The sequence below is a fragment of the Crotalus tigris genome, unplaced genomic scaffold, assembly GCF_016545835.1.
Source record: "Crotalus tigris isolate CLP2741 ecotype Arizona unplaced genomic scaffold, ASM1654583v1 scf7180000017691.523996, whole genome shotgun sequence".
Taxonomy (NCBI): Eukaryota; Metazoa; Chordata; class Lepidosauria; order Squamata; family Viperidae; genus Crotalus; species Crotalus tigris.
Window position 1 is genome coordinate 361,492 of NW_024096570.1, and position 12,883 is coordinate 374,374.

At 39.7% G+C, this 12,883-nt stretch overlaps 1 protein-coding gene across 4 annotated transcripts in view; it reads right to left on the reverse strand.

Annotated features, from left to right (window-relative positions):
* Window positions 1-12,883, reverse strand: part of DEUP1 (deuterosome assembly protein 1) — a 54,514-nt gene that overhangs the window by 22,769 nt on the left and 18,862 nt on the right. For all 4 annotated transcript variants that reach the window (XM_039338127.1, XM_039338126.1, XM_039338129.1 and 1 more), the window contains 3 exons: window positions 10,584-10,729; window positions 9,498-9,603; window positions 2,770-2,919 (listed from right to left, as the gene is read on the reverse strand). In XM_039338127.1, coding sequence (XP_039194061.1) covers window positions 2,770-2,919; window positions 9,498-9,603; window positions 10,584-10,729 — 402 coding nt within the window. The remainder of the gene's footprint in view (window positions 1-2,769; window positions 2,920-9,497; window positions 9,604-10,583; window positions 10,730-12,883) is intronic.

Consider the following 12,883-nt stretch of genomic DNA (forward strand, 5'->3'; position numbering starts at 1 on the left):
AGGCCTTAAAGCAGCACAAAAATAAAAGCTCAAAGGCTGCGAGAACTGTAAATATTTTCATTAAAATGCTACCTCAAGTTATGCATTCACCAGAGGCAAACGCAGACCAGTACTTTCAAAATTTCTATAGAGCCAATGTTAATAAATGATGAAATAAATATAAAGATGCAATATAGTAGTCTTAAAGGAGAGGGGGGAAAATCCTTTAAAAAAAGTCCTGCCGTACAGTAGTTCTACTGGAAAAAAAAAACCCAAAACAAAATCCTGCCATGGTACTGATGAAAAAGAATGACCAACAGAATCTTTTAAGAGGCAAAGCGAGGACTTGAAAAAACCAAAGTTAGATTTTATCGATTTCAACAGTAGAGACCAAAACAACATTTTCTCTCTCACTTCAAAATTGGTGAGACTTTAAAAGGCTTCATTCTGGCTGGATTATGCATAGGTTTCTCTGTCCCAGCATTACAAAATGCATACATGTGTGGATAATGTGATGGAACATCTGGGCCAGATGGTCCCACTTCTAGACTAAGCTATCTACATCTTCTTATGCTCAGTCTGTATTTTTATAAATAAATTACTGTTCAGAACCCCGCAAACCTACTCTTATTCCCCATTATTGGAAATAAACCCAAGAAAAACTTGATGTTCAAAGCTATGCCTCTCTTGCAGAAATGGAACAAGTATAACATTTGCTGCCTTGAATTATTTATAAAAATAATAAAGGCGGGATATAAAACAAACCAACAAACCAGCTGAATGTTTGGAAAACGATGGAAAAAAATGAGAAAGCAGCAAAAGCAAAAACAGCGGAAGAGCTATTATTATGGTTGATTGCACAGCCAGATGTTTAGGCTAGATGTGGCATATTAATCCACCTATCAAGTCTTTCCCAAGGACCTGGGAGAGGCAGATGTTTGATGATGTTAAAGGTATTGACTGATGGTGATTTTCTCAATGCCAGTGGTGTTCATTTAATGCCCCCAGATGCTTTGGGATTTGCACCCCATATTTTATCACAGTCGTTCTACTTCTATTTGCAGGAGTTTATATTTGATTAGTCTAAAGAAAAGAAGAAACAGGGGTGATGTGATAGCAATATTCCAGTATTTGAAGGGCTGCCACAAAGATGAGGGCGTAAATTATTCTCCAAAGCACCAGAGGGCAAGACAAAAAAAATGGTTGGAAACTGACCAAAAAGAGAAGCAACCTGGAATTAAGGAGAAACTTTCTAACAGTGAGGACAATTAACCAGTGGAACAGCTTGCCACCAGAAATCGTGGGCACTCCATCACTGGAGGTTTTTAAGAAGAGACTAGTCAGTCACTTGTTTGAAATGGTATAAGTTCTCCTGCTTGAGCAGGGGGCTGGACTAGAAGACCTCCAAGGTCCCTTCCAGCTCTATTCTATTCTACTCTCTTCTAGTCTACTGTCTCCAGGTATTGCAAGTCCACTATGTAGACTTTTTTTTTTTTGTCATTCTTATAGACAATTGTTAAGTCTGTTATGTGGCAGGTTTCTGTCGGTTTGAATTCTAAAGCCCCAGAGACTTTAGTTTCTTCATTTTCTATTACATTCTCTATTTCCTGGCCCCACCAATTCTTGCTTGCAAGCAAAGGTTATTTTTTTTCTTGCAGATCTTTCAATGTACCACTGTTGCTCCTTTATCATGCTATTGTTTGTAGTCAGGATAATTATTATTAATTCTTCCATTTGATTTTTTTATTAAATTCATATTCAAATTCTTTTATCCATCCTGCATTTTTATTATAGGACTTTTGAGCTTCCCACAGAATTGTTTCCTTTTTATTTGGCTTTCCATTTTCAGAATTTCTATTGTCATTTACACTTTGGGCAGAATCGCCTCTGGTCTGATTGAAATAGCTGATTTTGCTTCAATTTGGATGATTTGCGGCTTATGGTGTTCAATTTCCCCAGACACTGCTGTGATTTGTTGCTTTATGGTTTCCAAAGTTTCTTTATTTTGTTTCCTGGCTTTTTTTAATTAGGCTTGTCTTGATCCTTACAGTCATTCAATTTTTGCTTTTTTGTGCTCTTCAAATTACTTGCATTTGATCTTGTTTTTTTTAAAATCTTGGCCTCTAGACTGATCTTTTACTTTAGGATTGAATATGATTTTGATTTTCGAATTTTTATACCCAGGTCTCCTGTAATCACCACTGCTCTACTGTAGGCTAGCTGATTGGTCTGTTCAACAGATGTTATTTTAATACTTGCAAATGTCTTATTCCCATAGTTCATTGTAAGTGTTAGGTTTTCTGGGGCAGTCCTTGCTGGCAGTCTTTGTTTTTCTACTACTAGTTCTGCATAAGCCATAATTTATAGCTTAAATAGTGCCTATTGCTATTATTATTATTTAAATCTACTGGCGGTCCAACTCCAATGGACGGATTGTGGCTGGCATATAAAACTAAAAAAACATAAAAACAGCTAAAAATACTTGGACTAAAATAATATAATAAACAGCAAAATCAACAAAGCAAAAACAAGGACTCTAGACAAATAATAAACATTAAAGCTTTTATTCTGGAATAATATAAAGTCCAGATTTTTATCAGCCTGTACGTTTTTGTTCTTGACATCAGCACATCACATGTTTTTGGTTTTAAGGATGCCAAGTAACAGCTTTTCAGATGTCAATAGGTGTTAATCTCTGCCATGACCAAATGACCTTAGCCATGTTCTATTTGCACTGCATACCTGTTGTTTTGCTAATATTTTCTCTTTTATCTCTAACTCTGTTTGTACCTGCTTTTCCAGCACTGCAGCGTTTTTCATGATAGTTGCTATAGTAATTTCCTTCTGATGAAGCTCCTCTGTTAAGCTAGAGTTTTCCATCCTCAGTCTCTCCACCTCAGAGCAATGGGATTGCTCTTCCCGAGAACGTTGGTCCTTTATCTGCAGCAAACGGGGCCCGAAAAGTAACAATGAGAGTTAGCTTTTCATATGGTATCATTTTTCACCCACTAGTGACTTTTGGAGCTGTCTGTTCAAAAACATCAACCATGCAGTGATAGCATGCAGAAATTTAAAATGGCTTGATTCAGAATGGACAGCTTGGCTGCTACTCTGAGCGGTTTTATGGGTTTTTCTAGGTCGCTCCCAAATGTCTACCCCACAGGTAAACAGATACTCAGCATAAAACACGATTTGGATGGAATTATCCATTGCCACCAATAGATTCAGGATTCCAACATAAAGGTATTTTACTAGAAGAAATAATTGGAATAACAGCAGCAGGGGGAGGTTTCAGCACTGTGTGTGATTAGTTCCTTTACTTTAGTACAACTACCAGAGAGCCAATGGATATGCAGCTGCAAGTCGCATGCTGCGTTCCCACAGGAGTATGGAATGGCAGTATTGGTTGTTGTAAAGCAGGGGTCCCCAATCCCTGGGCTGTGACCCAGTGCTGGGGCGTGGCTCGTTTGGAACTGGGCAGCAGAAGCGCTGTGCGGAAGTGTGCAAATGAAACTGCACATGCATATGCACTTGCCTGCCACTTGTGAGGAACCATCCCCTCTCCCCCCACTCCCTGGCCCCAGTCTGCAAAGCCAGAAAGGTTGAGGAACACTATTGTAAAGCTTTCTTTAAAGACATGTTTGCACTAACAAAAACATGCTTTGAAGGGTTTAGGTCAGAAGTTCCTTTGGCTCAATGTCACAAAACGTATGGTGTATCGCTGTAATTATTTAAAAACTGAAGTGCTACAGCAGTGGTTCTTAACCTTTTTGAACAAATCGCCCCCTTGAGCCAATGAGGAAGTTGTCATCGCCCCCTCCCCCAACATAACCTCTCAATCACAACATAGGAAATAATTCTTCAATTTATGCAAACACTTTTTTTGTTTTCTTTAAAATTGTCATCAGGACATATCGATGCAAATAATTTATTTCCAGCCTTTTTCCCATATCTCAACTGTGTGAAAAATTTTGGTGCCACCGTCACTTTATTCCCAAACTTTGTGATACATATATTTCATTATTATCTTATTTATTCAAGACACTTAAATGTAATGACCACTGAAAACAAAATTCAATCCACTAATAGCGAGTGATCTGATGTTTTTGTATGACAGATATACAGCGATTCACTGTACAAAAAAGTCTCAAAAGTGTCCCCAAAACTTCTCACTCCATTGCCCCCATATCGCCCCCTTTTCGTTCCATCGCCCCCCTGAAAAACGAAATTGCCCCCTGGGGGGCGATATCGCCCAGGTTAAGAACCACTGTGCTACAATATTCCCCTCTCAGGAAGTCTGTACAGGTAACCTTCAGCTTACGACCACAACTGAGCCCAACATTTCCATCGCTAAGCGAGACCATTGCCCCATTTTGCGACCTTTCATCCCACAGTCAGTTGCCAAGCGTCTGAATTTTGAATACGTGACCCCGGGGATGCTGCAAGAGTTGTGTGAAAAACGGTCATAAGCCACTTTTTTCAATGCCGTTGTAACTTCGAATGGTCACTAAATGAACTGTTGTAAACAAGGATTACCTATACTTCTGTGTCAAATTTCTCCTTAAGCTGTGCCCTCCTAGATTGGACCTCTGGCTCCTCCAGTCTAGCTGTCTCGTCTTACAGAAGCCACCCAGCTATATCAGGGAGCCCACAGGTCTCCCAGCAAATGGCCTCCAGAGGTCATATTTATTTATTTATTGAATTTATTTGCCTGCTGTCTTGTAAAATAAACAAGTTGGCAGTCAAAACATTATATTACTCTATATTCAATCAGAAATAAATTTCAGGAGTAAATCGAAGAGAAATGTGGCCGGGGTATTTTTAAAAATACTTCTGAAGAAAAGGCACATTTAGTAGCTGCCTTGTTAGTTGTAGCTTTGACATTTGTTCTACTGTTCTGTTCTGTCCTAAGATTAGAAAAAAAAGTGGGGTTACTTTTTTTCCTGCTAACAATTGTTGGCGAAATGCTAAAAATTCCCTAAATTCAGAACGTTAAAACAAAAGAAGCAATCAAAAGTCTCTGAAATGATTTAGGGCAGGGGTCCCCAACCCCCAGTCCATGGACCAGTACCGGGCCGCGGCATGCCAGCAACTGGTCCGCGCAAACAAGCAAAGCCCCATCCGTTGGATGCAGGCAGCACACAAAACCACACACCCTCCAGTCTGTGGCAAAACCTCTCTCCACAAACCTCTCTCCACCTGGTGCAGAAAAGGTTGGGAGCCTCTGATTTAGGGATTTCTTATTCATCTTTACCCTGAAATTATATAACTGCACTTTGTTCTTTTTTTTCCATTTTTTTATTTTCTATTGCTAAAACATGGAAGGTAATAAGTACCAATAATTAGAGCTATTAGGTACACATGTCAGAGTATTGTGTACTCCGAATTGCTGAGGGGAAAAAAGGAAGTTTTTGGCTTTGGGAATGATCAGAAAATGAAAAGTGAGATCTATTTAATGTTGCAAGTTTACAACAGAGGTCCCCAACCCCCGGGCTGCGGACCGGTACTGGGCCGCGGCATGCCAGCTACCGGGCCGCACAAACAAGCAAAGCCCCATCCACAGGATGCAGGCAGCACACAAAACCACGCCCCCTCTGGTCTGCGGAAAAACCTCTCACCATGTAACTGGTCCCTTGTGCCCAAAAGGTTGGGGATCTCTGGTTTACAAGGTTTCTCCCAGGTAGTTGCAGCATTTCATTGTTTAGCCCAGGGGTAGGCAACCTTGGCTCTTTTATGACTCGTGGACTTCAACTCCCAGAATTCCTGAGCCAGCATGGCTCAGCTTGGAAACCTCTCCCTTTCCCCTCAGCATGGCTGGCTCAGGAATTCTGGGAGTTGAAATCCACGAGTCATAAAAGAGCCAAGGTTGCCTAACCCTGGTTTAGCCTTTTCCATTACAGTTAGTCCTTGACTTACAAACCTTCATTTAGTCACCATTCAAAGTTACAATGACACTGAAAAAAGTGACTTATGACTGTTTTTCACACTAACAACTGTTGCAGCCTCCCAAAATCCAGATGCTTGGCAACTGGCATGTACTTATGACAGTTGCAGTGTCCTGGGCTCATGTGAGCGCCTTTTGTCACCCTCTGATAAATAAAGTCGATGGGGAACCCAGATTCACTTATCAACTGTGTCACTAACTTAACAACTCCAGTGGTTCACTTAACAACTTTGGCAAAAAAGGACGTAAAATGGAGCAAAATTCACTGAACGAGTGTCTTGCTTGGCAATGAAAATGTTGGGATCAATTATGGTCGTTAAGTTGAGGACCACTTGTATCACAGATGGCCAAAACCATGGCAGTGCCCCGACCCACAGGGAGATGATTTTCAGTGACTACCTTACTCCGTAAATGACTTATGTAGAACAAATCTAAGAGAAATACACCACTGTACTAAAAGAGTCTCTTTGGAAAAAGTAGAAGAGTCTAGAAGAGAAGACTAGAAGACTAGAAGAGACAACAAGATATGGACAGTTTTTTCCCTCCTGCCATCACTCTGCTGAACTCCTAATGCTCCCACTTCTGTTTAAAGTCTATGTATATTAACCCATAAAGTGTTGCTATAGTATTATTATTTATTATTTTTATTATTTTACTATTTATTCTTTATTTTTCCCATTTGATTGGTATTATTGGTATTATTATTAATGTCTGTTGCTTTGCAGATATACTGAGTGCTTCTGTACTGGACACAAATTCCTTGTGTGTCTAATTACACTTGGCCAAATATTCTATTCCAGTGATGGCGAACCTTTCAGAGACTGCCCAAACTGCAACCCAAAACCCACTTATGCATCGTCGAGTGCCGGGTGGGTGTGGCCCATTGGCTGGGTGTGGCCCATTGGGTGGGCGTGGCCCATTGGGTTGGTGTGGCTGCGGTGGGAACGGCAGACTGGGTGGGACTAAAAAGTTCAATCAATCAATTCCAACTTTGCAAGATCTTTTTTTTCCTGCAAGAAGTTGAAATTGACTGATTGAACCTTTTTTTGCACATGGCGATGGAGGCCTAAAGCAAAAAGGTTTTATAAAACCCAACTGAAAGCCTAGGACTGGGGCGACGGCACGCGTGCCCACAGAGAGGGCTCTGAGTGCTGCCTCTGGCACCCGTGCCATAGGTTCGCCACCACTGTTCTGTTCTATTCTATTCTATTCTGTTCTGTTCTGTTCTGTTCTATTCTATTCTATTCCATTCTATTCCATTCCATTCCATTCTACTCAGTTCAGTTCAGTTCAGTTCAGTTCAGTTATTTAGCAATGATCCAAATGTTCTAATAAAGAAAGATGCAAATGTCTCTATTATATTTTTGTTAATATTATATTTTTTTCTCCATGGGCTATTACCTCTTTTCTACATGCCAAAACCAGGATACAGGATGCTTTCCAAACTGAAGCACATACTCTGGTTTACTGAAGATGGGGAGGGTACTGCCCCCAGTAGCCTTAGGCAGCATAGCTAATATTGAATAATGGAAACACTGTAGCTCATCAACGTTCAAAAGCTTCATAGGTTTCATATCCTTGATTAAACGGGGAGCCAGGAGTTTATTGGGCATATCTTAAGGAGAGGGTGGGGCGAGCTATCCCCACATGACACATTTTAGTTCTTTTATGACAATAAACCACAGAAAAGTGACAAACAATTTTATAACTCTTGCCTTGTCCCAAAGATGCTTTTTCACGAGGCAACTGGACTTCTTTTTCTTTGAAGACGTTTCGCTTCTCATCCAAGAAGCTTCTCGTAAGACCCCACATCAGCTAACCACCCAAGAAAGCATAACTCTTTGAGGCAGGCATTGTCTCAAAAGGAAACTTTTATTAGGGGTTAGTGACAGTAGGGAAGTCAAGGCGAGATCTGGGGAAAATCCCGCTCAAACAGTATAGTTAAACCAGCAATCTTCCTCCTCCCACCAAAGTCATAATGTCCATTTGAAATCCGGCCAATTGACATGTGTCATGATGTGTGGGTAACTGGCACAGTTGGCATGCATTTCAAGGTCTACTCCAGTTTCGTTTCTCTGTAACCATCTCCCTAACAAGGGAGACACATTCCTTTCTCACATGGATAGAAGCAGGAGAGGAAAATAATTGTGAAAGCAATTATTCCCCCTCCCCCCAATAGATTGGCAGGCCCCAAAACAAGAGCACAAGAGTATATATGCAAGGAAATCAATAAGTATTTGGGGACCTGACACATCTTCAGCTCTAACTGGATGGTAGGAAATGGAAGGATTTATACTCCTTGCAGATAGCTGGTCATTTGCATTCTTTTAGAGAGTCATTCAGGCCATCTGGAGGTTTATCTGTGTCGTCAGGGTCACCTGAGTAGTGCAAATGGGTATGGAGCCTTCTTGGAACTGTGGAAAGGAAAGGAAAGGAAAAGAAAGGAAAGGAAAGGAAAGGAAAGGAAAGGAAAGGAAGGGAAAGGAAAGAAGGCTCCACACCCATTTGCACCACTCAGGTGACCCTGATTACACAGATAAACCTCAGGCATCCTCAATGACTCTCTAAAAGAATGCAAATGACCAGCTGTCTGCAAGGAGTATAAATCCTTCCATTCCCCACCATTCAGACAGAGCTGAAGAAATTTCTTGGATGAGAAGTGAAACATCTTCAAAGAAAAATAAGATGTCCAGTTGCCTTGTGAAAAAGCATGTTTGGGATAACCATGACCTGGATGACTGAGATTCTCCACAGACAGCTCTTGCCTTCTATATCTACTTCCTGAACCTTTATAGCTTCACTCCACCCAACAGCCAACTTATTCTTCTGCTCTTACATTCTGGTCCACCTCTCCTGTTGAACTTTACTCTTCTTGCTCCATCAACCCTTTCTCTCAAAAGTTTCCTGCTTCCTCTTTTGTTTCCTTCAATCCCCATTTCAAAAGTTACTTCTGCAGGAAGTGCTTGGTTGATCGTTCGTGATACTGATTTTAATTGGAGGTTGCAAGACTAATGAGAGGTATTTCTCTCATTAGCCTTGCAACCTCTAACTGAAAGTCAGTATCAAGGAAATATCAAGGAATACCATTTGTCCGAAATGGTATAGGGTTACCTGCCTGAGCAGGGGGTTGATGGAGGTCAACTTCCAACTTTATTATTATTACTATTACTATTACTATTATTATTATTATTATTATTATTATTATTATTATTATTATTATTATGGATCATCGCACAGTCAGCCAGATGTTCAGACTGGATTTGGCATTTTGTCTACCTGTCGAGTCCTTACCAAGGACCTGGGATAGGCAGATAGGCTGCCTTTTGCAATTGACTAATGGTGAATTGTCGATGCCAAGTGTGTTCAAGTGTTGCTCCAGTTGTTTTGGGATTGCACCCAAGGCACCCTCTTATTATTATTATTATTATTATTATTAACCACCAGATGTGGCTACTATGTTCATTCCAACAATCTCCAACTAGAATACTTCTCAGTTTGAGGCAGTTATTTGGTCCTAACTACATTATCCCAAATAATATGACACATTTTGAAATATTTCTTCAAAAAAAAATACCTCATTTAGCTCTTTTTGTAGATTGTCTTGCTGCTTTTCCAGAATAAGTATCTGAGTTTTCTTTATTTCCAGATCCTTGATGCACTGTGCATAAGCTGACTGAAGCCTATTAATATATATATATATATATATAAATATAAATTTCAAGCTCCCCACCCAAAGCAAAGATATTTAAATAAAGTCAGAGAAGATATAAGAAATGTCTTCCTGGAATAACTTATTATTTCCAGTTTTTGAGAAAGTCAGAGGTTTTTTTTCCTCCTACTACAATAAATGTGATACATCAATTTTCTTCTCAAGAGCTATTCACAGGAATATACTTACAATAAAAATACACTTTTGTAAGTAAAAAATAATACAAAGACCTGACCTTACAAAAATGATTGCTAAAAAGCAGTATCAATTATAGTGTACAATGTAAACTTTTTTTACCAATTTTCCTGATGTATTTTTAGTGTATAGAACACATTATACTATAAGTCTCTATACAATCTTTATAGCTAGGGTAGTAATTGTCTAATAGTTTCATAGAATCCGGTGATGTATCTCTGACGATGCCTAATAAGAATGAAACCAGTTACACACTGCCTTCCCAGTGGTCAGAGTAACTAAAATCAGAAGACAGGATACACACTATAAAAATAGAGAAATTCTTTCCTCCTTCCAGGATGATAGTGGTGGAAATCTAATCTCGCACAGGCGCAAATAAAGCTTTGTGTGCATATCCGCCACTTTTGCAGCCCAGTTCCCACTGATTCATGGACCGGTACCGGTCTGTGGCCCGGGGGTTGGGGACCATCGATGTAAAACATCAAACATGAAGGCATGACATATTGCAACATTTGTATATCTTCTGAGAGTTTAAGAGAAAATGGATTGCATAAACCATTCTAACTGATTCTGGAAAAAAAATGCAATTTGCTTTTATTTGTATTCTGCACTTAAAATGTATCTTGATCACAAGTAGAAAGCTCTGCATCCTTACTTAAAAGTAAGCGCCATCAAAGCTACCGAGACTTACTTCCCAGCTGGCCTACTGCCATGTAACCAGCTTTTGAAGTTTAGATGTACTGTTTCAATACATACTTCACTTGGTTTTCTTCTTTGTTTTTATACTCTTCGATTTTGGCCACTTCCTTTCGCAACTGCTGGCATTCCAGTTCCACCATATTTAAGAGGTCTTCACGAGACTGCAGTTCGTTCCTCACTTCTATGAGTCTGGCTTCAGTGTTCTAAATAAAGCCAAACACCGCACTCAGTTCATTTGTTCACTGATAACTTGCCACTTCACGACTCTGTGACGTTCAGAGCTCTTTTGCGTGGCCTTTAATGCTGATATTCCAGGGAACCAAAGACACTTTTCATTTGGAAATTAGACTTCACATTTTTTATATAAAATTTTGAGCTGCCAGGTTCTCTCTGTAGGAAGATCGCTTAGAAATAAAGCAAATAAGGTGCAAGCCTTTTTTATAATAAAATGGGGCCTTTTGAGATACTTACTTCTAAGAAAGTTCACACAGGTTCATGTTAGTAGAATTGTACACATTGAAAACTCATGTCCTGATTACAACAATATGGTTAACATGAAGGATGTGCTATGCACATGTATCAGTTGTAATCCAAAACAATTTATGGGACTGGATATCCTGAAAAGCACTTCAGAATGACATTACATTCAATAATTCAATCACATATCACCTCACACAACAGACTGCATATATGTTTTGCATCAGTTTAATAACATGGCTTCCCCAAAGATATCTTAGGAGTTGAGATTTGAAGAGGGTGTGGAGAATGCTTGGGCAGATATCTTTACTTCTCCCTCCCTCCCTCAGATATAACCTGCAAGATTTTCTGGTGAGTGGCAATGACTAGTAATAGAGACAGTAAGAATGGAATTGACAATAGGGATTATCAATTTCATGCTGGAGACCGTTTTTTTTATTGACCCCAGTATGTGTGGTGGCATTTTAACTTGTAGTTGGTAGAGGCCCTAGAAGAGGGAAGCCACACATTTGGAACTCCTATTTAATTCGCTATTTCTACACAAAATTAATCTGACATTGTAAACTTATAAAAGCTTCTTTCTCTTTCTCTCTCACTCTCTCTTATCTATCTCTCCCAATATCAAAAATTCATTAAAAAAAATCATATAGAAGTGGGATGCCCTGGCTTTGTTAGTCTGTCTTTCTGAACTATGAGATTGAAAAAAGGTCAATTCCTGAATTTTCTCTGGATTAAAAGTTGGAGTAGAAAGTCTTTGCCTGGTTAGTTTGTGAGTGCAGCCCCTCGTGCCAGATAAATCACAATACTTCAGGTTGCTTGCCAACTGCAGAGAGATTTGCATTCTAATTTCTGTCATGTGCATTAAGAGATACCTCAGTTCTTGCCTCTATTCCAGGGTAAAAAGTGTTGGTCCTTTGGAGGAAAAAAAAAACCCCGAGGGTGAAGTTGCGAACTGAGGTCCCAGGAAAAGCATGGACCTAATATCCTTCTAAGCAGTCTCTGATTAAAATGTGGAACTTTCTAAAAATCTGAGAAATGCCCATATCATTCAGAAGGAACATCTGTTTTCCATTCAGAGAGAACATCTGTTTTCCAGAGAATTCTTGAATGGTAGATTTGTGGAAAGAAAGAGATCTTTCGAAACATTAGAGAATATTGGAAAAGTTGCCTTAATTGGGTTATTAGGAAGAGAAGCTTCATTCCTTGAGGCTGGAATAAACTGTTGCAGCAGTCAGGGAGTTGCTGTTAGCAGCTTTGCCTCTATTGATTCAAAAAAAGCAATCTCTCCCCACTTCCAGTAGGAAACAATAAAGTTAAATGATAATGTCCAGGTTTATGTTCCTGGTAGACATTACTGGAAAAGCAGTAAAGCTACAGCTGTTTTTGGCAGAAGTTTTGAGTTTCCTTGTTGCCAAGTGGCAGCGTGGGCATGGAGAGTGCTTATCCGTAAAGTAGCTGAGGGTCAGACCCGACTGAATGGCTCACTGCAGCTACAATATTTTGCACAACTTCTGCTTCTTCTGCTTCTAATGGATCGAAAGGGAAAAAAAACCCAGGCACTGTTCTTGTAAATTCAAGCTCAGTGATCCTTGATGAAAGTTTTATTTGGGTTGCAGGACAGAGAGAAAAGAAGACTGCTTAAGTCAGAGATATTGCAACAGTAATGAGGGACAAAATGTTGGATTAGGGTGGGGGGAAAACCCACAACACAACTTGGCTATAACTAGAGGCATTCCTTACATGTTGACAGCTGTAACTCTTCTATTTTCCATCCCAGGAAAATATATATGAGAGGGTTTGGGTTTTTTTTTTTTTTTTTTTAACTTTGCATTATAAACCCTCCTGGCTCCTAAAGGAGCAATCTGCAGGATTTAAATAGG